This window comes from Homalodisca vitripennis, chromosome 2 (genome assembly GCF_021130785.1).
Source record: "Homalodisca vitripennis isolate AUS2020 chromosome 2, UT_GWSS_2.1, whole genome shotgun sequence".
Classification (NCBI taxonomy): domain Eukaryota; kingdom Metazoa; phylum Arthropoda; class Insecta; order Hemiptera; family Cicadellidae; genus Homalodisca; species Homalodisca vitripennis.
This window is the reverse complement of record NC_060208.1, coordinates 64608014-64634858: the sequence shown is the minus strand read 5'-3', so window position 1 is coordinate 64634858 and position 26845 is coordinate 64608014. Positions and strand designations below refer to the sequence as shown.

General features: G+C 32.4%; 1 protein-coding gene across 1 annotated transcript in view; it reads left to right on the top strand.

Annotated features, from left to right (window-relative positions):
- LOC124354081 (O-acyltransferase like protein-like) overlaps positions 1-26845 on the top strand; it is a 41183-nt gene that overhangs the window by 8225 nt on the left and 6113 nt on the right. The window contains exons 2-7 of the mRNA XM_046804284.1: positions 3183-3398; positions 5397-5569; positions 7586-7773; positions 12869-12939; positions 14417-14607; positions 26071-26231. Coding sequence (XP_046660240.1) covers positions 3183-3398; positions 5397-5569; positions 7586-7773; positions 12869-12939; positions 14417-14607; positions 26071-26231 — 1000 coding nt within the window. The remainder of the gene's footprint in view (positions 1-3182; positions 3399-5396; positions 5570-7585; positions 7774-12868; positions 12940-14416; positions 14608-26070; positions 26232-26845) is intronic.

Sequence of the window (26845 nt, the reverse complement as noted above, 5' to 3'; positions counted from 1 at the left end):
ATCCTAGAGTACTGTACTCTATACACTTCTCCTGTGCTTATAATTATATTTATAATACGCATGTTGGTGTAGCTTTATACAGTACACATTGGGCTCTCCAAAATCCTAGAGTACTGTACTCTATACACTTCCCCTGTTGCTTATTTATATATAATACGCATGTTGTGAGCTTATACAGTACACACTGGCCTCAAATCACATCTAGAGTATACTGTACTCTATACACTTCCCCTGGCGCTTATTGTATAAATTTAATTACGCCATGTTGTGTGCTTATACAGTACACATTGGCTCACAAAACCTAGGTAGTACTGTACTCTATACACTTCTCCTGTGCTTATTTATATATTAATAACGCATGTTGTGTTGCTTATCCAGTACACATTGGCTCACAAATCCCCTAGAGTTACTGTACTTCTTTAACACTTCTCCATCGTGCTTATTTATATTTAATACGCATGTTGTGTGCTCTATACAGTCACACATTGGCTCTAAGTCCTTAGAGTATCTGTAACTCTATACACTTCTCCTTGACTTATTTATATTTAATTACGCCATGTTGGTTGTGCTTATACGAGTACACACTGGCTCTCAAATCCTAGAGTACTGGTACTCTATAACACTTATCTCCTGTGCTTATTTATATTTAGTAATACGCATGTGCCGCTGTGTGCTTTATACTGTAACACATTGGCTCTCAAATCCTAGAGTACTAGTACTCTATACACTTCCCCTGTGCTTATTTATATTTAATTACGCATGTTGTTGTGTGCTTATAAAGTATATAAGGGGAAACAGTACACATTGGCTCTCAAATCCCTAGGTAGTACTGTACATTTATACACTTCTCCTGAGCTTATGTATATTTAGTACGCATGTTGTGTGCTTATACAGAAACCACATTGGCTCTACTAAATCCTAGATTTTACGGTTTACTCTATTACACTTCTTCCTGTGCTTATTTTATATTTAATACGCATGTTGTGTGCTTATACAGTTACACATTGGCTCTTTAAATCCTAGAGTACTGTACTCTATACACTTCCCCTGCGCTTAGTTTACTATTTAATTACGCATGTTGTGGTGCTTATACAGTACACATTGGCGTCTTCAATATCCTAGGAGTACTGTAACCCCCCCCTCTATACACTTCTCCTGTGCTTATTTATATTTTAATACGCATGTTGGTTGTGCTTATAACAGTACACAAAAAAATTTTTTTTTTTTTTGGGGCCTTTTGTTTTTATCTATTCCCAAAAAAATTCCTAGAGTACTGTACTCTATACACTTCCCTGTGCTTATTTAATATTTAATACGCATGTTGTGTGCTTATACAGTACACATTGGCTCTCAAATCCTAGAGTACTGTACTCTATACACTTCCCCTGTGCTTATTTATATTTAATACGCATGTTGTGTGCTTATACAGTACACATTGGCTCTCAAATCCTAGAGTACTGTACTCTATACACTTCCCCTGTGCTTATTTATATTTAATACGCAAGTAGTGTGCTTATACAGTACACATTGGCTCTCAAATCCTAGAGTACTGTACTCTATACACTTCCCCTGTGCTTATTTATATTTAATACGCAAGTATTTTGTTTAAATACATTATGTTAATTAGTTTTACTCATTTATACATGTCACACAAGCATTTTTTCAAACGAACAAACGCGTAAAACTGTGCCTGAATGAACGTCTAAAGAATAAGGTCACGTGATTAGACTAAGCTAAACTGGTATGAAATCCAGAAGTCGTATTTATTACTTATAATTTTGTATACACAACTAGCAGTCATCCATAGCTTCGCACGCAATTTCGTAGGTTTTGCACCTGTATGAACACTTCTGGTTGGAGTGAATTATATTTCCGAAGCCAATGTTGAGTAAATTACTTAGATGTTAGTATTCTTTGTTTTATAGCTGATTTTTCCTCTTTCCTGATCAAGAAAAAATGTACATACATACGTACAAGAAGCTTTTGTTAAAAGTAAACTAAGATGGGTTTTTAACATTTTTATAGTAAAAGGTAGATCTATAAAATTTATAGTAATATTGTCTTATACATCTAATACTTAATATTTGATGAAAATGTACGGTTAAAAGTACATTAATAATGGCACTACGCGTTTGTTTCTTTATAAACTGAAAGATATGGTTAATATTTCTGTACATTTAGAGCTGAAATTAATACATTAGTTCAAAAGCTAACTTTCATCTAGTACAGTTCTTGCTTTAAAAGGAGTCTTCGGTGTATCATTCTGCCCATCATGTTTGATGGCATTTTGTAAGGTAAATGAGTACCTACGCAATCTCTAAAATATAAAACGGCGTAAAACATTATTGTTATTCCTTACAGAATGTACTCACTATAAATAAAAACAAATTGAAAATAATAAACCATGTTTACCCAGAACGGTTGATTACATTAGACATCCTTTTTAATTAATATTTCTCAAATGTAAATATCCAGATGACATTTTTCGCTGCTTTAAATACCTGTGGGGTGTAGCCCGGAGGGATTTTCTACATAAGAATACACGTGGACCTATTTTCATCTCTGGGACCGTTAGAATATCCATGTAAAATTTCATTACAATCGGTTAAACAACAAACAAAGACACTTTCGTATTTACAATATTATTAGAATTAAAATGTGCATTCATTTGCACACTAAACTTAGATCTGAATTCTAGCATAATTTCCCAATGGAATTTGACTGAATATCATTGAAACTGATCACTCAGTATTCTGATACAATTTCACTTGTTTCTTCTGGGAAATGTAAGATATTTTTCTCTGAATAATATGTCAACAGGACATCTGGAGAATGAAATGACCTGAATTGAATTGAAATTCCGCATGCAATTTTGGTGAAGTTTATTGCGTATTTGTTACGTACGCCTTCCTTCTTAGTATAATGTAATTCATTATCTAAGGCTGGTGTAGATAGTGATTTGCACGAGAACGCCGAAAGAGTGTCCTCTCTAGAAGTTTTGGTGCATCATAGACAAAGATAAAGTTATGATCGTTTTTGTGAATCGTGAATCTGGAGTCATACTTATTAAGTTGCAGTTGTAGTTCATCAAGAGGTATAATTTTGCTAGCGTAACTCAAACCCATGCCAAAGATCTATATAAAGGTGAGCCGTCGAAGCTGAGTATCCTCTTATTTATTCAGGAGGAGACATGTTCGAGGACTTGGTACCCAGCTTCATGTCACGGATGAAGGGGGTACGTGAGGTGCTGCTGCCCGTGCCCGAAGAAACCCTGAAGGAAGGCCTGTACTATGCCGCTAGCAACTACATCCCTCTGGACTCAGAGACCGAACTTTGCCGCAACCATAGCAACTTCATGTTCGAGAGCTTCCTCAACTTTGACTTGTGGGCGCTCAAGAGTAAGTTAACTACTGGTACTAGTTTTTACAGCTTACTACTATGAATGTTTAGATTTTTAATTGCACACAGGTTTTAAGCTTTAGGATAAAAAAGTAAAGAAAATTCTTCAATCTCATATAAGTCGGAGGTTGTTATGGATACATGTAAACCTGACATAAAAATATTACTTGGTAGCCTATTAGTCGATGTTTTTTATTTTTGAATTTAATTTTTATATTTATGTATTGTCTTAGTATATCATAAATCCTACAATTATTGAATATTTTTTACACTTTATGAGAATTCAGTTACATTTCATTGTGGTTAAAGTGTGTTTCGGAATTTTACAAATGGTGTGTTTCAATCACACCATCCACAATACGTTATCCATTATACGCTAAAACTAATTGTCATAATGAAGACTCTAGTATTAGGCCTACTTTAAGTCAATATTGGGAAACTGTTTATAATGGAGGCGATTTATTCTTACCGTAACTTGATTATAAAACAACTCTTTGAGGTAAACTTGACTCATCTGTAGCTAGTTTATTATGAAGCTAGCTAAGTTTTAAACCAACTAGCTAAGCTTTAAAACCGACTAAGTTAGAAATTTTCAATCTCAAAATAATGTTGAAGCAAGACAGAAAACTTTCAGGGCATCCTGAGAGAAAGGAGGAAACGGGAGGTATATATTGCAGGAATTATATCCACTTAACTTTAACTACTGAACCAATTACACCAATAATACCTTTTGGAAACAGTATCACTGAAGTCTATGTAATTAGCTGAGTGTCAACTATACATAGTTAAAACAATCAAAAACAGTACGCAACGGTGCTCGCATCAAGTCCATGCGCTGAATATAAAAAGTGGAGCGGGACGACTTGTAAATGTACTCCTTGTACTCCTACTTGTATAAATACGTATGAGACCACGTATTTATAATTTAAATTATGAAACAATGTATAAATGTCTCTGGCATTCAACTATTTTGTTTTGACGTATTTTTAATATATATAAAAACACGTATTATTGCATTTACTACTAAATACATTCAGTCATATCTTATGACCTTTAAAAATCCTGTGACAACACACAGCCTAAGGGTTCGTCAGGATAAGCGCTTTCAAGTTGTTATACCGGATCAGAGCTATATCTCTCCTTAGTTTATTTGTCAATATAGTCGTACATGCCAGTGACCCATAAGGATATTCAGGATAAGGTTAAAAAAGGAATTGAAACTTTTAGATACAATCCTAAGGTACACCAACACTAATTCGTTCCTGTAAGGCATTTCAATGTTACGACTTTTTATGGAACTTGTTTATTATTTTCGCTTGTCTACGAATATCCTGATAGACCGTCTTTTCTCGCCCATTAATAGTAAGTTGGCCCTCTGATATTTATTATTTATCTAGTCAAATGACGGTCCTTTGCTGTGTATTCTTATTTTTGGTAATTGTTTACAACAAAATACTTGAAATAGCCCTACTTTTTACATTGAGCTCCCTCCTTATGAGCCAATGTCCTTTCAATATTTTTGAGTTAAACTGCAACAATGGTAAGTATATGGGTACCTTTAAGGCTTTTTATTCTAATTCATACGTAAATCAAATGCTTACTTAATATCTCTCAATACTTTGAAGTATCTTGTGTTTGGGCAACATTGATTGGTTTTTATACTTAAAACTTTGTAATAAAACTGATTGTATTTCATAAGGCAGTCATGGGAAAAGTGAATGGCTAATGTATGCTCTAATTTAAGCATAGATTTGGAACCTTTCAACTCTAGAATGGCGGATCATTTAAATATTGTTAGAAAAGTGGGTTTTAATTCATATAAATCCATGAATCGTCACTGATGTATTTATAATCCAATTACGATTTCCTGTAATTAGGCATCCATGATAATGAAGATGGTCAATGAGAAATCTGTAAAAGCTTAAGGAAGAACAAGTTGCAACAACGTGTTTAAACACTGGTGTTGTTCAAAAATATATCATATATGTTTATTGCAGTGGTCGATGCTTCTTCTAAACTTCCATCAGGTATACTTGACGGGTGTACCAAAGACATTGGTAATTACGACCAGTGTCTGTCTGTGGAAGCTCCAGGAAAGCTTTTCAGTGGACAGCTGTGCGTTGTAGAAGTCACCGGTTTTCTTCCTGATCTTGGCACCAAATTGCAGGAGGTACAGCTTTTCAGACACGATATTAATTAAAACGATCTGTGCATGTTTAGTCAAGTTTTCAATTGCTTTAGTTTGAGTTTATAATTTTTATCATCTTGCTCTTAAACTTGTACAGGACAGAACAGTTAATAACACTACAACACTAAAACATTTCACGGAGTTTTTGCTTTATTCCGTAACAGTTATTTTCTCTTTGGATTGTTAATCCAATAATAGGTAATCTCTAATAATAGTTAATCCATATAAGAATTAAGTAGAACTTTACATTTGGATGTCATTTTCATGTAAAACTGTAGCTCGATTGCCAAATTCGGTAGCTGATTATGTCTCAGAATTATAATGTTGATGAGAGCAAAATTTCTCGTCATGACGAATCCGACTCCCGATTAGAGCACTTTTTTATAACTATTAATATACATTCATTTTAAGGTAGATTATCTAAGAATTTTATAGGAGCTTTAGTAATAACAAGATTACAAGAGCTGTAAAACTGGACGTGATGATTTAATCATTTCTCCCATTCAAAATGTTGGTTACTAATTCCAACGTTACTACGTACTGTGGGTAATAGAAACTCTCCATTATTCCTTCTTCTTCTTTCTTCTCATTCATTCCTGTTGTATATATTTTGGGCCAATTTAACACAAATTAAAATAAACAATCCGTTGAACTCTTTTGCGAAGACAAGGAAGTACAACTCTTGAACTTATATTCTCTTCAAACAAGGGAGAACAAATAACTTTATTCTAGTAGATATATTGAAAAGGAAATATGATAATAAAGATGGTAAATATAAACATATTTTCATTGCAGTTTATAAGAATTTAGTTTCAAGGCCGAGGGATTAAAGATGATAAGCCATTTCCAAATAAATATGAGGTGTCATTAACCTAAAATCTCTAAAATTCGTGGATGTCCCATTTCAATGTTTTTAAATTGTCTTTTTGTTATTTGACCTCAGTTCGTCATAAATAAACCCAGAACAGTTGGCAAACGTTGACTATACTCGGAGAAAATCAGAAAATGCGACTTGTTACTAGAGGTTTTATTCATTGTGAAAAATGTGCTGTTAGACTCTCATAGCTCGCTTATAAAGAACGTTTGCTTTCATTACATCGTCACTTTTTCTACATTTTAAGAATAATATCCCTTTTTACTCAGTCGGAAAATAATTATCACATGTGGCCGTTTTCTCAAAATGTCAAATTGAAAATAAATTATTTTTAACTACCTGATAATTCTAAAGCACCTTTTAGTGTTGCGCTATAATACATAATAACTTTTATATGAGTAATTCCTTTTCCAAATCTTAAATGGATTCGGTCTTGAAAGCCTAAAAGATATAGAAAAAAGTACAAAAAAGTAATTATAAAAAGTTTAAAAAAGCAAAAAATAAGCGAACAAAATATTTACGGGTTTATTTTTGTGACTTTCCTTCAATGCAATAAATATTCATCTGTCCGTTAAATTTATAGCACACAATTTAATATAAATGAATTCACTAATCAAAAACCTACTCTATTAAAAAATGTAAATGTGGTATACATATAAATGTGATTTAATGATCTGCAAAGAAAGTAATTGTGTCGATTCGTAAATAGGATTTAATAATAAACGTTTGATGGTATTTGCATTTAATAATATACAATACTTTAGTGTAAGGATCTTTATATTCTGACCTGTTTTTTTTTTTTCAAATTTACATACAACACTAGTCTATAAGTCTTTATAAGGAAGGCGTGGATTACTGTCTAATTTTGATGACACTCATGATTTGTCGACCATCCCTTTGAACGACGACCACATTTTTATGATCCTAGTACTCTTAAGAATCATGATCAAAAATCAAATTATCTTACTCTTTAATGCAAACCAACGCCTAGTTCATATTATACGTTAAAAACATCATAATCCTCCAAAAACTGTAAAAATGTTGAAATCCTTAATGTTTTAGTAGCCTGTCGTTGTGGTAACTGTAATTCAAATGATTTTAGAAATTCTTACATTCTGTTTTAGCGTCCTTTCGGGTTTTTTGGAGGAGACTTCTTGTTCTCGGTCTGCGTGCCCTCCTCCTGCACCGCCCAAGACGTTAAGACTCATCTTGATCTTACCCTCAACTCTATCAACGCCTCTGCCACCATCAGTGATTCGAGCTGTTCCTCCAATATTCCTGTACCTCTAGAAACTAAAGAATGGATAGCCATGTGAGTGCAAACTTTTTGTTTTATTTTTTCTTCTCCTTTTTAGACTTAAATATATTTACTCTAGCCATTTTCAATCAATTTAGTTCGTCCCGTATATTACTGTTTACACATATGTTATTATATTTTGATATTCCAAGCTTTGAATCTAATTTTATTATCTTTAAATTATTTTCAAACGTTTTACTAAGGGATACAACTTTGCCTCACACGTTTATATTTATCCCAGTCAACAAATGATTCGAGAAGGAAGGTTAATAAGCAGAAATACCAACTATTGGACTTTTTGGGTTATCTGGCGGTATAACATATATACGTCCTCATCCCTAGGAGTGTCGGAAGAGAAAAGTGGGAGGTCCAAAGGTCCTTTTTTATTGTTCGCCCTATTTCAGTAGAGCTTGATCCTTTAGGAACGCGTAAATCTTTTGAAGGCCAATCTCTACTAATATATAGGCGAAAAGCTAAAAAAAGGACCTTTCAACCATCTGTTTTCCACCACCCCAATGGTTCAAGACTTTTAGTACTTTATACTATCAGATACTCCAAACACTGTCCCATAGTTGAGCCTCTTTGACTATTAACTTTCCATTAAGAATCATTCGTTGACTGGCCTAGCTATAAAAATGTGATGCAAGGTTTAATACCTTCTAGAACCCTCTTATGATCATTCGTTGAGGTAATGCTTTTTAAGAAGAATCCATATGAATCAGCCACTGTAAGTTACCGAGACTTCGAGATCTGCACCGATCCTACCGTGAGTAATGATGCTTGCTTTTCGTCACTTTTGGAGGTGACGCCTATGTTGGTAGTCAGACGTTTTCAGATTTTATAAAAGAGAATTGCCGAACAAATGTAGTGCAAACATTCAACTGCGTCATTAGTAGTTGTATTGGTGACATCTTCACTATTCGTATTTATTCAAATAGGTTCCTTAAAACCTGAATACACTATAGCAATATACTCCTAATAATTAATATAAAATATGATATAGTTTTTACCTATAATTATATTCAATATAACACTGCAATTTTTTTATTAGTTTTTATGAATTGTATTACATATTTGTCATCAAATATGTGAAGCTATTTAATGTTAATGCAACCTAAACTATGCTCAGTTATGACACATTTACTCCAGACTGTCACTAGCAAAGGAAGGACATATTTATAGTAGACACAGAAATGTAATATTGCTTGATTTTGTCCACAGCTTTGAATGGTTACCATGTTATTACTATAGGGACTTTGTAGACATACTTTCGCACTTGAGATAAGCAATACTCATTGAATGATAAAATGATCCTCCAATTTGATATTTAATTTGAAAATGAAATTTTTCTTTAAGTTGAAATTGAAGAACTAAACCGTTTCCATAAGCACCAATTTAGATACCTATGCCATTGAATTTCTATGCAAAATGTAATGGTAAGCGTCTAATTGGTAGTCACTATTGAATTATTTAAGGTGAGATAAGCCGAGCTCTGAAGAATGAGTGAACCCTTCATTTATTCGGATAAAAAATATGCTTTTAGAAACATGAAATCCGCAGGGCCCAGTAATTATGAAACGTAAATATTCATATTTAACACGAAGATTGATGTGTTTAAATTAAGGAGATAAAAATTATACATTAATAATTAATAGTGTATGTATTTTAAAAGCTACAATCCAAATTTTAATGTTTATAATTCTTAAAATTATGATCATTTACTTAAGACACCCACCTTAAGACTTCATAAGACTTTCGTTCATGGAAAGAATGCATATGCCCTGTATGCCCTGTTAAATCTGATTAAATACGTGTAGTTCCTTGTTTTCCAATCAGAATTCTTCCCTTTTCTTGGCCTTCAGAATAAGAATTATGTCAATTTACATCTACTTAATATCATTAGTACATAGACTTGCTGCCCTCGATAGTTCCCTTGGCCTTCAAAGAAATTGCGTTTTTTGCCATGTCCATTATTCCACATACTCTTTGTTTGTTCAAGAATATGTGTAATTATTTATAAATGTAATTTATAAAATACATTTATAATTTATTTTATAAATTATAGCAATACATTCCTATTTATACCTTGTTGTGACTGGTCAATGCCGTTTGTGTTCCTGACAATACACATAGGGACAATACTGACGCTGTTTAGGAACATTAAAAATGCTGTGCAAAATTGTCAGGGATACTAACTTGAGATGCTTTTAGTATTGTAAAATACTAGTAGTAAAAATTAGATCAATACTTAAGTCACTTAAGTTCTATTGCAGTGAAGTGCTGAACAATCAGTAATCAATAAGTGAACAAATCTGCATTGATTGTTTATATAGTAGTATATAATACAAATATTTTTATCCATAATACCACATTCCAATCAAATAAATCTCATACACAATATTTTTTAACTACCCCACTAAACTAGAGCCTGCCCAACCCAAATGCTGGGTTCCATCATTGGTAGAATATCCTGAACGCTCTGTAACAAACATTCTTCCATTGAGCCTTCTTTGATTTCCCATAACTATATTAATTTTTAATTTTTCTACAATGGGGTTGTACACGGGAATATCCAGTTGACCTTCAATGTTTATTTCATGTTATACATTTATAAATGTTTATGGCTATGACTATTGACAATTTCAACTTAAGAAAACTTAATTTTAGTTTCGTTCCAGTCCTATATTTACTATGGCTACGTAAACTTTAGCATAGACAACTTCACTTTGAACCAATATAAACCACGAGGACTTTCAAACCACTGGCAACTTTCTGGAGTTCCCTGTTGCCCCAATATTGCAACTATGGGTATATGAGTTAGTTTGGTTGTAACAGTACGGTTTAAATACTATTATAAGAGAAACTACTAATAATGTATTATGTGTAAAAGATACTATTAACGTAAGCTAGCAGTGCTTTAGTAGGAATCACTTCAGGTGATGTAAACTTTTTAAAGAAGGCAACTCCAAAGCCGCTTTTTGCCACCAAATTGAATAACACCCCTAAAGTGTCGTCTGCGAGTTACCTCCTTCATTCAATCACTTAAGTAACAGCAACGGGCGTAAGTTAAGGTCAATCTTCCTTGCCACTTTTCTCCACGATGTTCACTTTCCAGTAAAGCTAGTTACTACATCTTTCTTTAGAGTGAGCTTTCGTCACTATTATTGTTATCTGTGCTCCTGTCATGACAACAGAATGTCAATTAGACAGATACTTGGCACGTGTGGCTCTGGCACTTAAAAGGTAAGCTACTGTTGCAGTAAAGGTCCTGAATAATTTTGGGAGTCATATTTTTTTAGGATTTTCTAGCAGGGTATACTGGGTAAGCAAATTATAATTTATTTTTGTGATCATAAACTAACCTTAAAGATTCATAATGCAGATCAGGTACTAGGCGAGATAATTTTTTCAAGTCTGTACATAAAAATAACCACTGTCAGTTTTAAACGCAAAGGAAACCGAATGCATTAAAACAAAATGTTTGCTGTGAAATTCAGCCTATGCGTTGTACATTTTGTGCTGTAACCTTCAGATTTTTTTTAATATTGTTGTTCATTTTATAAGAAAGAGACTAGTTTATTCGTAAGTAACTTCATATGTTTTGAATGAATTTTTAATGCAAAATGTATCGTGAAAAAGAAAAGGGTGTGTTTTTTAAGAAAGCCCATTATTCCCTTTTTATATATTATATATTTTTAATTATTAAGGAACCTTTGAATATGCTTAATTCTGCTATTGAAAATGTTTAACATTTGCATGTAAAATTATCTTTTATTCTGTTCTCAACCTGTTTTAATAATGATATAACTATTATGTTGAATAAGTAACGATTATGTTATAGTTACTAGTTATTATGTTATGTGTGTTAGTGTTATGTTTTTTGTTGTTTTTATATTGTTATAAAAGTAATAGTAATAAGTAACAAGAATTTCTTAACACAATATTTCAACATTGATCATGTCCTAACTTTTGATTTCTTAGAGTAATTCACCGACTAACGTGAGGTGACAAATAAGGAACGTTGGTTCTAGAGGGGATTCTTTGTAAGAGTCTCATAAAAATGTACGCTGGCTGAGCACAGAAATACAGTGATATACTTTATGTTACCTCTTTCTTTAAGAGTTTGAGTTGCAGAGTAGCCTACAAGGACTTTCGTTTTCCTTAAGTACAGAAGTTTCTTTATGAAATGCAATAATTTTGGAAGATGTATTCTCATTTTAACTCTCATTATTTTAAAATTGTTTCAATTCAGTTTTTACGGCTTACGTTTACCAATAATTATAAACCACTATTCACATTTAACCATAGCATTTCAAACTTCTTAAAACAAAACTCTAATCGAAACTTATTTCTCACTTTCATGAAAAGTTGTTACTTCTATTCTATTAAGACATATAGAATAGTCTTATGGCTTGTATGCAGTCCCACAATTACATGTCTGATTAGAAAACTATATATTTCATTCTGATTATTATAAGGGAGAGTGTTGTGTGATAGGAAGTTTTATTTATATCCAATTTAATCCAAACCCGATGATGTTGCTACGATGGGAATGTTGAATCAATGTGAAAGTTGTGTTTTGCTCAATTTCACCCCTTCCAGTTCAGACTTGACTCCTGGAATCTGGAGTCATATTTGTCTGAAAAGATATAAAAGTCGCTTACGAAAATGACACTTTCCATTGTTTCGTCATCAGATAATTTCAACATTATTCAATTGTGCACCTGCTGAGACAAAATGAATACATCTTCAACTAGATTACACTTGTTTGTAGTCTAGTTGTCTCTGATGTCGAAATGATGTAAAGCGCTCATTTTGAGCTTCTTCGTTCCTGACTTTTTTATCTAACTGGTCTTATTTTTTATCCGGCTGGAACATTATACACTCAAAATATATTTTATTCATGTGTCAGTGATACTTTTTATTACATTAGTTTTTTTGAGTTAGTAGGATTTTATTAATTACAGAAAGTTACTACTTTAGTATGTATTTTATTATTTTATTTATGATGTAATCAGTTATCAGAAGTGTAAAGTATTGAAACAGTTTTTTTTTCTATTTTAAAATATTTGACTGTAGAATACAACAAAAATGATTATTGATTTTATAGACTCGTGATTGTTGCCATCGTCATGCTTGTAGCACTGAGCACTGCATATGAAACTTCTAGCATGGAACGTGGTAAGAGAAAACTTTCAAATAGTTATAGATAATAAGTAATAATTACACCAACACCAGCCTTCTGAAAACCACGTTAATCTTTGAAAATATATTTGAAAAAGGGAATTGGTTAATACAGAAAAGTGGGGTGAAGTAAAAAAATCACACACACTATACAAATAACAGTATTTAATTCATATTACAACAAAATTCACTTTTTCTTAGTTCACATATCTTGCTTGAAAAAGCATTTTGTACAATTAATATACTAAGGCTTCCTAAATGACCTTAGAAAGAGCGGTTAGAGCCTTAAAGAACAACAAACTGCAACCCACTTAAATAATACGTTGAATATCCATTTAATATAGATTCATCAGGTTTTAAGTACAGGGTGTACCGCAAAATTATCAAATGTAAAATTGCAGCATGGGTTTTGTTATTCATTCAAGAAGTACGTTTTTGTACATTATTTAACAGTATCAAAATGGTGAATCAAAATATGATACTTTCTTAATCATTAAAAATTTGTGTTTTAGAAAATATATATATTTGCTACAAATTTCGAGATAAATTAGTATAGCTAGCAAATGCATAACCCGCAACAAATATCATTCAACATTTGTATCTCCCAAAAATATAATTAAAAATTTTTAAACGGGTATGGCAATATTTTACATGAAAGAGGACCTCATAAATATATATTTAAACTTATTTGAAAAAGAAATAATCTTTCATCAATTAACATAACCACAGTTTCTTTTTTGGAAAATGTTTAGTGACTCACAGTTAAAGCATATGATATTTCATTTTAAACGTTCCTTAAAGAGCATTTATTTTTAGAGACCGCTTCAAAAATGTTTATTCACTGTTGAAAATGTAAACATAAATTTCTAATATTAATTCCAAAAGCTACTGTATGTATGTACGTGTGTTTGCATTAGTTTATTTCTTTTAAATCATAAAACTGTTGAGATTGTAATAAGCATGATATGATTACTTAAAATATGCATTTACTTCTTTACTTACACTTTTTCTGTGTTTATATGTCAACACTCTAATGCAGTTTTACAGATAGATACCACAAAGGTCTGAGTTTTCTGCCTTGCACTTATCATTTTCTTTCCCATTATTATTTGTGTTTATTTCTATCTTATTTTGTGGATATGGCTCTATAAGCTTGATACTCTAACTTTATCATATACAACTTTGTTCCTATTCTTATCTATAATTTCATAAATGGTGTAAGTTCAATCCCTAGTACTTCAATACTTACCTATACTTAGTATTTCGTTCTTTCTCTATTCACCTTTCATGAGATCTTTGCTTTTTTTCTCGTCTTACTTACTTGTTCCATCTTTGTTATTCCTTATCATATTCCCAAATATCTCGACTTCCGTTACCACTTGGTTACGATATTCTCCCAAGGCTTCATGCTTCACTCACCTAGTTCTTGCCTCTGGTACCTTTGCTATCAGTTTTGACTGTTTTCTGATTTCAGACAAGAACACTCTCCTGTGCGCCTTCTCCCTAAAGACAAACGGTCACCAGATGCTATCTACCCGAACTACCCCCGCAGCCCTAACCTGCCTCAACGGTCTTCGGGTTCTCGCAATGTTTTGGGTGATTGTAGGCCACAGGATGTTTGCGATGCTAACTTTTCCTGCTCTTCGATCCAAAACCATCTTAGAAGTATGTAAGAAAACCAATTTGAATTAATCCTACTCAACATTATATTTTAAAATTTTTAACTATTCCATAAATAGGCACAATAAAGTCCAATTAGTCTTAGAGTCATAGAATTCCTAGTCTAAACAGACCCTAGCATAGTCAGCGGTTACTTAATTAAATAATAGCAAAATATTGATTTATGAAACAAAATATAAGTAATGTCATATTTAGTAAGATAATTTGGCATAAGTAAACCTTAAACTATATTATCTACCTTAACTCACACATAATAGTCAAAGATAAAAGTATCTGAACGTAAAAAGAAACATACTTCGTAGTTTGGAAAAGAAATATAATTAAAACCAAAGACTTGTCACTATACGGATCAAAGTAGAACAATAATTTTAAACTGCACCAACTAATATTTTAAAATAGCGAAAAATGGACCGATAATTCAAAATTATTCAGATTTCATTTTTCAAAAGCTATACAGGAAATTATTTAAAAATGCTAACTTCACTAATAACTACCACAAAAATAAAGTACATCTACCAGTAAAATGAGTATTTTTTAAATAGTTGAGCCCGAAAATACGTATTTTATATTAGTTTCAAGTTTGAATACGTTTAATATATTTGTACATAAATTTACATAAAAGTGGAATTTCCGCACAAAATGATTTCTTACAACAATGCAATATAACTCCATTTTATTATTTTAATAATAATTTTCAAAACATGGCTACTTAATATTTGAAAGCAATATATCAGTGTAAATATTTGTATCATCATCATCATCTGACGTTTCCGTTATCACGGTTCGTCGTACACAGCCTCCTCCACTTTTGTCTGTCATTCCAGGTCTCCTCTTCCTCCACCTGCATTTTCTGTAGTCCCCTTCTCTCTATGTCTTTCCACACTTGGTCCTCCCATCTTCCTCTCGGTCTTCCTCTTGGTCTTATTCCTCTTTCCTCCTTCTCCAGTGCTATCCTCTTCACATGCCCCATCCACTGTATTCTTCTTCTTTCCATTGTCTCTTGCAGTGAAACTACCTTCAATCTTTCTCTGGTTATTTCGTTCCTTATTCTATCTCTTCTTGTAGTCTTCTCTGTCCCTCTTAAAAATCTCATTTCTGCAGCTTGCAATCTGCTTAAATCATTTTTAGTCCACGTCCACGTCTCTGCTCCATATAATAAAATTGGTTGGAAATAAGATTTATACATCAATACTTTTGATTCTTTCCCAATGTTCCAACTCTACACAATCTTCTTCACCATATTGAAAAACTTTCCACTCTTCCATATTCTGTTTCCTATCTCTTCCCTTATTGTGCCCCTATCTGTTATGATACTTCCTAAATAACAGAAGGATATAGTTTATTCTTACTACTATTCCCTCACGCAATCCTCTCTTTCTCATACTCTCCCATATCCTTTCTCTCAGTACCTTATCATATGCCTTCTGTAGGTCTATAAAAGCTACCATTGTATCTTTTCCGTATTCCCACCTCTTTTCTAACACTTGTCTCATCACAAAAATAGCATCCACCGTTGAGCTACCTTTCCTAAAACCACATTGCTCCTCTCTTCCTGTTTCTTCCAGTACTGGTCTAATTTTCTGCAACAGTATTTTTTCATAAATTTTTTGTGTATGGCACAACAAAGTTATTCCCCTATAATTCTCGCATTTTTGCTTATTGCCTTTCTTAGATATGATTTGTATAACAACAGGGATACATGATTTGTATAACAAACATAATGATAGATAATCTTCTTAACAAACACGTATTATTACTATATATATTATTACTACAGTTTTATCTTACAAAAAACGTGTTAATATATTTTCCTTTACATCATAAAGCAACAAATGTTTTTTTCCACTTTGTTTAAAAAAACATGATATTTTAACTAAAATATTGTTATTTTATTTATTTTTTAGTGTTGACCAATTTAAGGGTATAAGTGTTTTTCATTTTTGTTTTTATTGAAATACTATATATGTTACCCGTGACTTCGCGCGTATTTTTTTTTATCGAAGTCCTTAGTCTACTTGGATATAGCACTTATGATGTGTATTGCTATATTTTCCAAACGTAAGTAAACACGTAACGGGTAATTATTTTTTCAGTGTGATTAAGACAATCACAGGTTAGGGCACAAACTCTTATATCAGACTTTTCGCGTGAAGGAGCACTTCTGGTTCGGAAACTATTTCTGGAAACTATATTACCGACGCCACAACTGAGTTTTCCTTCTTGTCCGGACCAAGAAAATATAAATATGGTCTCACAAACCCACTTCGGTAAAAAAGAGTTTATTTCCAGTCTTTTTAATCTACTTCCGGTTTGAAAAATTTGTAGTACCGTATAGTATAGTTGTATAATTTACATTGTTGTCGAGATACATAAAATATATGTAAGCATGTAGGCTTGTGAAACCTACTCGGTCAAAAATCTCTGTCAGGCCATTTGAATTTCTTTCTAGTCTAATATATTTACGGTGTCAGATTTGAGTTTTCCTTATTTTCCCGATCAAGACAATATATACGTACATCTGAGGTCTCAGAAACCTAATTCGGTCAAAAAGGGTCTACTTTCGGTTCTTCCAATCTTCTTTCGGTCTAAGATGTTTCCAGTGCGATAATATAGTGTACCATGTTGTATAGATAAATAGAATATTTGTAAACACGTAGGAATCAAACTCTACTCCTCTGAAACTCGTTCATTTTCTTCGGGTCTACTGTATACTTCTCACAAATTTACAAAAAATAACCTTCTTCCGAAAAGAGCTGAGATTATAAACAGTTTAAAATTTATTAGTCAGTGTAACACGAGTTGTGACAAATTTTTTTTTTATTTGGACCAATATTGATTTGACAAATAAGATTGCTTGCAAGCAGTTTTATTGGCGAACGGTAATTGGTTATATGTATTACTTCAATGTTAATATTAATAAGGACTAAATTTGTGTGCTTTAATCAAAATCTTCCAATCTTCGGACATTAATTGTACTTCGTACTTGACGATAATCAATCCGCGACGCCTATGCCGCAGTTACTGGAAGGTCGCTCATTACACACCTAGTTATTTCCCTAAACTAATTTCTAACCGCAAGCGGTTTACGTTTATGCGTCCTTGCTTTTTGTGTTGAACGAAAATGAATCAATAAGTTAAAAGAACGAACTAAACACCTACCTAATACGTGCGTGCTAAAATAGAACGATTTAAATTTCATTTATAGCTAATGCCTTCACGTTTCCTGCCTATCGCTTTTTGTGTACCGGTTCCCTCTTGTTGTAGTATACCTAGTATTCACCCGCGGCTTTACACGCGACGTCCTTCTGAAAAACAGGCAGATCGTGGACTTATTCCTTTTAAATGGCATTCTAAATATTTTAAGATAAGTGATATTCACTGAAATCCAAACTCCTGATACATTCTAGATTTAATTTTAATTTTAGGCCGTGACAAGCAGCTGCTTTATAAGTAATTACCTGTGAAGCAAACACGTATAATGAACTATTTTAGGCCATTATAGAGGTATCCAAAGTTGAAATCCTTGGTTTTTTAGCTAACTCACTAATCATGAAGGGTAGTTTGGAAATGGAGCAGCTATATTATGGGTAAATGTTATGACAGTGCTCTTCGTTAATGGAAGTTCAGGTGTTAATGGAAATCTCGAATGTATTATTTTAGGCTATGCGCATCTGCAATTTTCATTACCATGAATTATATTTCCGACCCTACGGTTGAGGTTGTATTATTGTCCCGATTAGGAATACATCTCGGGACCGTTCTGAAAAGCCTACATCGGTCAGAGGGCATACATACACTTAAGACCCCTTTAAATTACTTCTGACCCCCGAATTATTTGCTTTATTGCCCCGATCAATAAAAAAAATATATACATGAGCATTTCTAAGAAGCCTACTCTGTCGAAAAAAACAACTAAGATGGGTTTTATAATGGTCTTAAAATCTGTAGTCAAAGTTAGACATTAACTTTGTCCTTTCTATTACACTACTGACCAAACACTGCTTACTTAATGTTTTATAAAATGTACGGTTAAATGTAGATTTTTACAAAAACCCAATCTTATTAAAGGGGAACTGGTTGAATGTTGTTACTTTTAAGCTCTATGGTTTGAAGACTATAAATGGACACACATTTCAAATAAGAATCAAACTAATTAAAGATATGATATTTTTGTCATAATACAATGTTTTTATGAAATAGTTTAATTGCATTTAACACGCTATTTCAATTACACCTCATTGTACAAATCCATTTATAATAGAAATGTTCGTAAATTTAGAGGCTAGTGGGGCCGGGCTATGAGTTCGAAGAGACAAATCCTTACTTGGCGAGCCTCTAGGACATGAGATAAACCTATTTCTCAAATTTCATGGCACTATCCTTCATGGTTTTTGCTGGCCGTTGATTAATCAGTCTGTTAGTTAGTAAGTTAGTCAGTCAGTCAATACACATGATAAATATATATAGCGATGATTTGACTGACTGACTAACTAACTTACTAACTCACAGACTGATTAATCAAAGCCCAGAAAAAACCATGAAGGATAGAGGCATAAAATTTGAGAAATAGGTTTATCTCATGCCCTAGAGGCTCACTAAATATATATATATATATATATATATATATATATATATTTGTTTAACAACAATAGCATAGTATGTGTATTAGACCAAATCCTCCATGATTGATTAACTGTTGTGTAATATGTACATTACGTTAAATATAATAATATATTAACTATTAAAAGAATAACTACATAATCTAAAGATATTTTAATTGATAACCAAAACAGTACTACAAATTGTGGTTTAATCAAACTTTGCTATTAGTATCTTCATATCCCACAAATTATATATAAACATTCTCATCTATGCAAATCAGTCTGTTGGTGTATTAAAACAAGGCGAATTTTTAAACTGGCTTGGACTTTAGTTTTAAATTTTATTCATTTGGAATTTCTATTTTGTGAACAAAACGTGAAAAAATTAATGTTTTAGAATACACATACATTCCTAGTTATAAATTGTATTTATTAGAATATTTTTATCAAACTATTCGAAGGTCTAACTATTGGTTTATAATCTTTTGATAAAGACTTTTGATAAATATTAAACACGTTACTATCTCCCTAACATTGCTCTTAACACCAATATACCTTTAATTTATTTGTTTTAGTTCCTATGTTATTTAAAACAAGCCGAATTTGTGAATAAGTCCCGATAAATTAAATATGGTCACAATCAAATATAAAATCGTATGTGCTCTTTACTATTGTCTGAAAGGTTGTCCAAGTCTTATAATAATTGTTTTAAGGAATTTCCATCGAGACCAGGAACTTTATCTTGGAATCAGTGATAGTGATTGAGGGAATCTAGAGAATCTTTGTTGGTGACCTTGACCTACAGTTCATATAGATATTTATACTCTAAGAAATGTATATACGTAATCGAACTTAGCGAAACTTCACTTTCTAAATAGATACTTTCAAAATATTAGCAAATAAGATAACGTGAAATATAAAACAGCTGAAGAGCTGATTATCATTTTTTTGTCAAACTGGTCATTGATTAACTAAGTTATATCCAACTTTCTCTGCAGCTCCTACCTCATCTCAACCTGTCTGAACATGTTTTATGGCAGTTTTACTGTAACGCTTAAAATTTACACCACATATATTGTCGCCCTTCACAGCGATACCAAAATATTTTAAGAATTTGAAGAACGGGGAAACTTAGATTATGGACATGACTAAGAACCAAACCCACAAAAAATAAATCGTTAAGACCACGCCTTGTACAAGCGATTGTGTTCGACGAAAAGATTATGTAATTACCCTCCAAATAAAGACACAGCCTTAATTATTGGTCTTTCAAACAGTCGATCGCTTTCAAGGCTAACAGGAACACCACTCACAGTTCTAGTGTCAGTAATATACACGTCGTCGCCTCGTTCTCAGATTACACCAAGCTGTCGGCATCTTCCTTAGTTGTCCATGCATGGTAACAAAAGCTCTACTGCTCATCCTCCATCATCAGATAAAGCCACGGAAACATAAATAGCTGTGGTTGATACGATCGTGACACCGCCGTTTGAAAGAATAAAATTTGACCGTAATTGGTCTCCGATAATCTGAATCGACACTATATTAGACTTTTATATGCTATTTTCCTCTGATGAATAGAATGTTGATTGTACGGGAAATAGTGTTAATCCAAGGTTATGGTATTAAACCTAAAAAAACCGAAAAAAGTCCGTTTGAATTTGTAGTACTCAAACTATGAGTTACATCCACCATACTGCTAGATACATAATTGCAAGCTTGTCTGTAAGGGCAGTTACCGCACCTCCCTTTCCCCCTCACCATGCGGCGTTGCCACATTGTCATATCAGCTGATTTACAGTATGAGGCAACTGGACGACGCGAAGTCTTGCTTTGTTCTGGTTGTTTACATCCGTTTGGCTCTTCGGCCTTTGATTAATGTGCATAGTTTTTGTTTTATTATTATTATTATCATTTGCTCACGTTATGTGTCGTAGTGTAAATACGTGTTAATTTAAATCGTGAAGGTAAAGAATTAAAAATATAGATGAGAAGTAAAGATTTAGACGTAACGATCACTCGATTGTTTAATTCAATTGATTATCTTATCACTAGTTATTCTTCCGTTACAGTTGGCAACACCGTACCTCAACCAGGCTTGCATTTATATTCTTCGCAATATATATTAAATAATTATTCTCTACTAATAAATACATTTTTTAATCTGAAGTAACTACTTCTAAATCAAGATGGATTAGTCGAGCCAGTCGTATGAGTTCATAAAAATGTGCGAAGTCGCCCAGTTTTCCTGAGTTTCGTAGATAAACCTACATTTGTGCCCCAAATACTCATTGAATCAGGCGTGAATGTTTTTCATGGTCAAGATCATGATCATAAACCATTACATCAATTCTGAGACACCCTAGAATCACACGGATTTAGTGAAGTCAAGAAATCACATAGAGAGGAATGGTCACATGGAAAAGTCATATCACCTTATTTCATCCGACTCATTGCACCAGTTTCATGAGTTTTTTTTATATAAAAAGGGCATCTTCGCGAATATCTCCACTCCCAATTTATTATCAGGGGCAGAACAGAAATTCACCAAGTGTAGTGACTGTGCAAGTTATTCAAAAGACAAACACCAGACACAGTTATGTAACCCTACCGATAAGGAAGAGTTGGATAAAAACTGGTTTGAATGTAAAAGTGATACGACTACTAGTTATCTACTCGTATATATTGAGTAAACAAGGTAAAGGGCTAGAATGTTGCGTGATACAAAAGTGTTTAAGTACGAGTAATATTGGATGTGAAGCAATGGTAATGTGTTCAAGGGTATACCGTATCCTAATTAACGATACATTTTACCGAACATCCGAGTACAGTGTTTGAAAAACTCTTATTTTGAAAGTTTTATGTCAGTATTATCGGATATGGCACATACTGGTTTCGTATGTTTCAGAATTCGAGCACTTTTATAGAATGATGGAAATTTTAATTTATAAACTGAATGTATTGTCAATCATTGGTAGAGAATGTGCTGCCTCTTACTGCTATTAAACAATGTATATCATTTACACAAAAATTGGGAAGTTTCATTTAATTTTCAGTTTACTGTATGCCATATGAAATACACAAGTGGCAGTTATCTTATATGTTTTGCAAATTTTGTATCAGAGAATTTTATTGGTCGTATCTCAACACAATATTCTCAGGAACATTCCATATAAAAGGATATTAGTTAGTTTTTGCATAAATTAAAGTAGTTTTTCAGTAATAGTTAAATAATATCCTTTTATAATCTAATTCTATTATGTTTTGGTATCCCGAAAATTTTGTAAGTGCGTGTGTAACCTTTGGTGTCCATGACAATCAATGTTGGTTCAATTATAACTATCAACTATCAACCCCTAATATTTGAGGAAATCTAAAATTTTATGTATCTGAACTTATCGGTCTCAACAGTCATTATATCCCGGCAATATCCAGAGGGGTGGAAGTGATATCCTGATTTATACATTACTGTGAATAGTTTCCTTGTGAGCACCGGAGGTACACATTCAGTAACAATCGGACGTTGGCAGAAGGAGGAATGTTGGCTTAACGGAGACTATTTCCTTACGGATGGTGGTAGGAAATGGTTTGGAGGAATGAAAGAAAAATAATACTTTCTAGCACAAGCTGAATAGTGTATTTAAATAATGTTAAAGATTTTTTAATTCTTGTTAGACTACGGAACACTGTTTTTTTTGGCCACGTGACATTTCAGTGGGTGCACAGTAAAGTCTCTAATTATAAAATACAAATATGCTTGTATTAAGGATGTACTCTTGACAACCACTTAATTATTGTCCAACATTTGTATAAGAAATCTTTCCATTATATTCAAAACCTAATTATTTCTAAGTGAGCCACAACCGGCGTCATTATTTAACAGCTTTACCATATCACTATTAAGCGGACACAATTTTATCAGCGCTGCCGACCAGGTAATATGTTGGAGACTGAAGGGATATAGAATCAAAGCTAACGTTATTCAATTAAATTCCCCAAAAATACTTCATAAATCTATATGATATTATTTATGGATAACTTGGCAAAAATTGTTTGTTTCGAAGTGTTTACAAGTGGGCAAGCTGAACAAAATTATAGACTAATCAATACAATGGGGGAGACATCAGAGCAACATACACGTATAAATAAAGACCCTGACAAACTGTGTAATTGTAATTTTAAAATAAATACATACATTATGTTATATGATAACAATTTTAAACATATTAATTGTATTAACGGATTGTTTGAATTAAGAGGCACACTCCGATTATGTCTTCAAAAATCTGTCAAGCGATTCAGTTTACGATAAAAATCTTAACAGGTAAAGTTGACATTGTTACTGCCAAGTTCTATTGCATATAATATGGTTTAAATTGTGTATTTAATGTAAATAAACAAATTGATAGACTCATACCATCAGCCATGTTTTCAAGAGGACTTTTGGATTACAAACCAAAGTTTTTTGATACTATGTATTGTATACCCAATCATGCTACACCGATAATGTAAAGAATTTCAATAACATTAACGCTTTGTAGTTTTAGATTATACGGTTGGTGAACTCATTTGCTGTTTCACTTAACATGCACCAAATACGAGTATTGTAATTTATACACAACCTCGGGAAAAGTAACATCAAACTCTTTCAGTTCACACCTGAAAATTTAAAACACTCACAATTAACTTCTTGAAAGGTATTTAGATCTCAATGTGAAGAGTCATCTTCAGTCACCATACATAAAACTAAATCTAATATCATGTTTTAGTTTTAAATCTGGACATTTTTCAACTGAAGATGGCCCTCTCACGATGAGGTCGACATATTTCAAGAAGTTAATTGTGAAGCAATGTTTCAACTCGGTGTGAACCGGAAGAGTTTGAAGTAAGTTATGACGCTTCCCGCGTAATCCTAAGGCCTAAGATTATCCTGAAAGGCTTGAAGAAGAGCCTAAACACTCTCTTTCTTGTTTATGTCACTTTATGAGCTTTATTTAAGCCGGAGAATTTGTTTCTCGCTTCCTGACAGCGTGTACATTATAATAACTATTACGTTAATCTTTGTGAGAAAGACTATGTTTTAAATATTTTTTAATGGCAAATTACGTTTTATAGTCTGGTCTTAACCAAAGTAAAGAGTGAGTAAACCTCAGAATTTTGGTGAGTAAATTTACGTGAACACCGACAGAAAATATAAAGTAAGATCTTAAAATTAAATTTTATCAAACGAGGGCTAATATTTACATCCCATTCTCATTACAGTGCTTGTTGGAAAACGCTCTAAGAAAGTTAAAAATTCTCATCCGTTAACTTTGCATTGGTGGCTTATTTTAATTTTAATAATTAATAATATAAATGTCTTTTATATAATATAATTATATTAACAATATAATATATTAATATTATCATTATAATATATTGTGAGCATGATAACTGGTGTCATTTAAAAAAATATCCATACTAAACTTGGTACAGAGGTAAAACTTTTTACTCAACTAATTCACAGCATATAACAAAACGATACATTTTTAAAACATATTAAGTTAGCATAGACAAAATTTATTATTTTACTTTTTCAATATCTCTTAAGGTTTCAATATGGTGGCCGTTAGAAACGATAGAATTATACAATTGAACCGTTATAATTGAATAGGTTATTTTTACAAAGATACTTTCCAATTAATTGTAACTAAATCATATCCAAATGTTTATAAAGAACTCTATATGCTTAGTTTTTTTCTTCTAACGTTTCAAGAGTATTTTTCTAAATATTTGAAAGTATTATAATTAACTTGCCAACATAGAGAGTTTATTGCCCCATCGGTGTTGAGCAAATTAAACATGTAAACTAATAATGCACTATCTGTTTGACATTTAGAGATGACGGTTACATGTGCAATCTACTTTTCTACCGGAAGAGATATTATTTTATACTGCCCAATATAGAGTCATTTAGATACGAAGACGACATGTGAAATCTACTGAGATCGTGCTCATTCTATCATTATTTCAATTACATCTCTACTCACTAACTATATGGTTTTCTATAAATTATTCTTTTTTATAAATATAAATAATTCGAATTTACTAAATTATTGAACACTAAAAGTCTTAAAATTCAAACCTCCCTAGCCTCTGATTGTCTACAACGAAAACATAACTTAATCTTTTAACCAGTCAACTAAAAAGTTTAGTTTATTGTCGTTGAACGTTTTCAAAATTCTTGATAGAAATAGTACTTTGAAAGTAGTATTTTGGTGGAGCTTCAAAATATCACACTGCTTGTATAATCTATTTCACATGACAAAAATATAAAAGTCTAATGGTGTCTCCGTACGTAAATTTGTGTATATTTTACTCAGTCACATAAAACCTACTGGACCTTTTGTATTGTGATTTTACTTGGACATTCTAAGGGAACTATTTCGAAAATCCCTCCAGGTTTTCCCCACTAGTCTCTAAAATAGCGAAAAATCCCAAAAGGATTGAGATACAGCAAACAAATTTTATTAATTGAAAGAACCCGATGTAATCAAGCGTTCTGTGTGACCAGTTTTTTATGACAACACAAATCTCTGTTTGATTAATTTAACTATTATTATAAATTTGTTTACATTTATATTCTTTAAAGCAAAGAGTAAGCTTGTTATGAACACAAATTCTCATTTACCTTTTCTAGATCCATTGTTGAGTAAAGAGTTTATCAGAAAATCGTTAGGAAAAATATACGTTCAACTGTACGTTTTAGCAAATGCGCAGTCTTGATCAGTTTTTTAGTTTTTATTGTTGCCTTTATTAGTCTGTGTTACAGCATCATTCTAGATGATGGAGACTTCTTGTGTTCTAGAAAATTGACGAGCTCGTCATGGCTCCCATAGAGAACACCCAGCTGTCCGTGGAGATATTCTTCCTCATGTCAGGGATACTGGTGACCTACGGATTTTTAAGATACATGAAGAAAGGTCACAAGTTCAATCTTCTTTATTTCTACATGTATAGATATTGCAGGTGAGTTGAATAGACATTTGCTTGCTAAGAATATGTCTTGTTTTTTTTAGTTATAATCAGTCATTAACTCCTAATACTAAAAATCCATTTAAATGCACATAGAAAACCTTCAAGGGTGTATTAAAGAGGACTAGTAAAATATTGAATAGACTGTATAGATTGAACCGTCTATGCCCTCATTTAAGATTCTCTTCTGACCATGTGGGGACATGTAAACACGTTCAATTTGTATAAACATTAGTAGACTGTAGCTCTTAAACTAGTAAGTTAAAAAGAAAACTGGCAAAATTAAAACGTTGCGTTATATCCAAAATTACAGGAGTTTGAAAGATAAGAGAAAACAATCACATTCGGAAAAGCTAAGCCTGAAAAGAGGAACACGGTATTAAAGTTATAGATCAGCTTCCAGTTGGTGTTGATAGTAACTATGTTTAACTTGCCAAGGTTAACTACAGCCTCACGCACTCGGAGTTATTCTCCATCTGTGTTTTTCTAAATTAAATGTAATACAATCTACAAATCATTCATTAATTTTATAATTTCTATAAAAAATCACAGCTTGTTAATTTTTTGGTAAAATTTGGTTGTTTGAATAACTTCAAAACTAAGTTTAA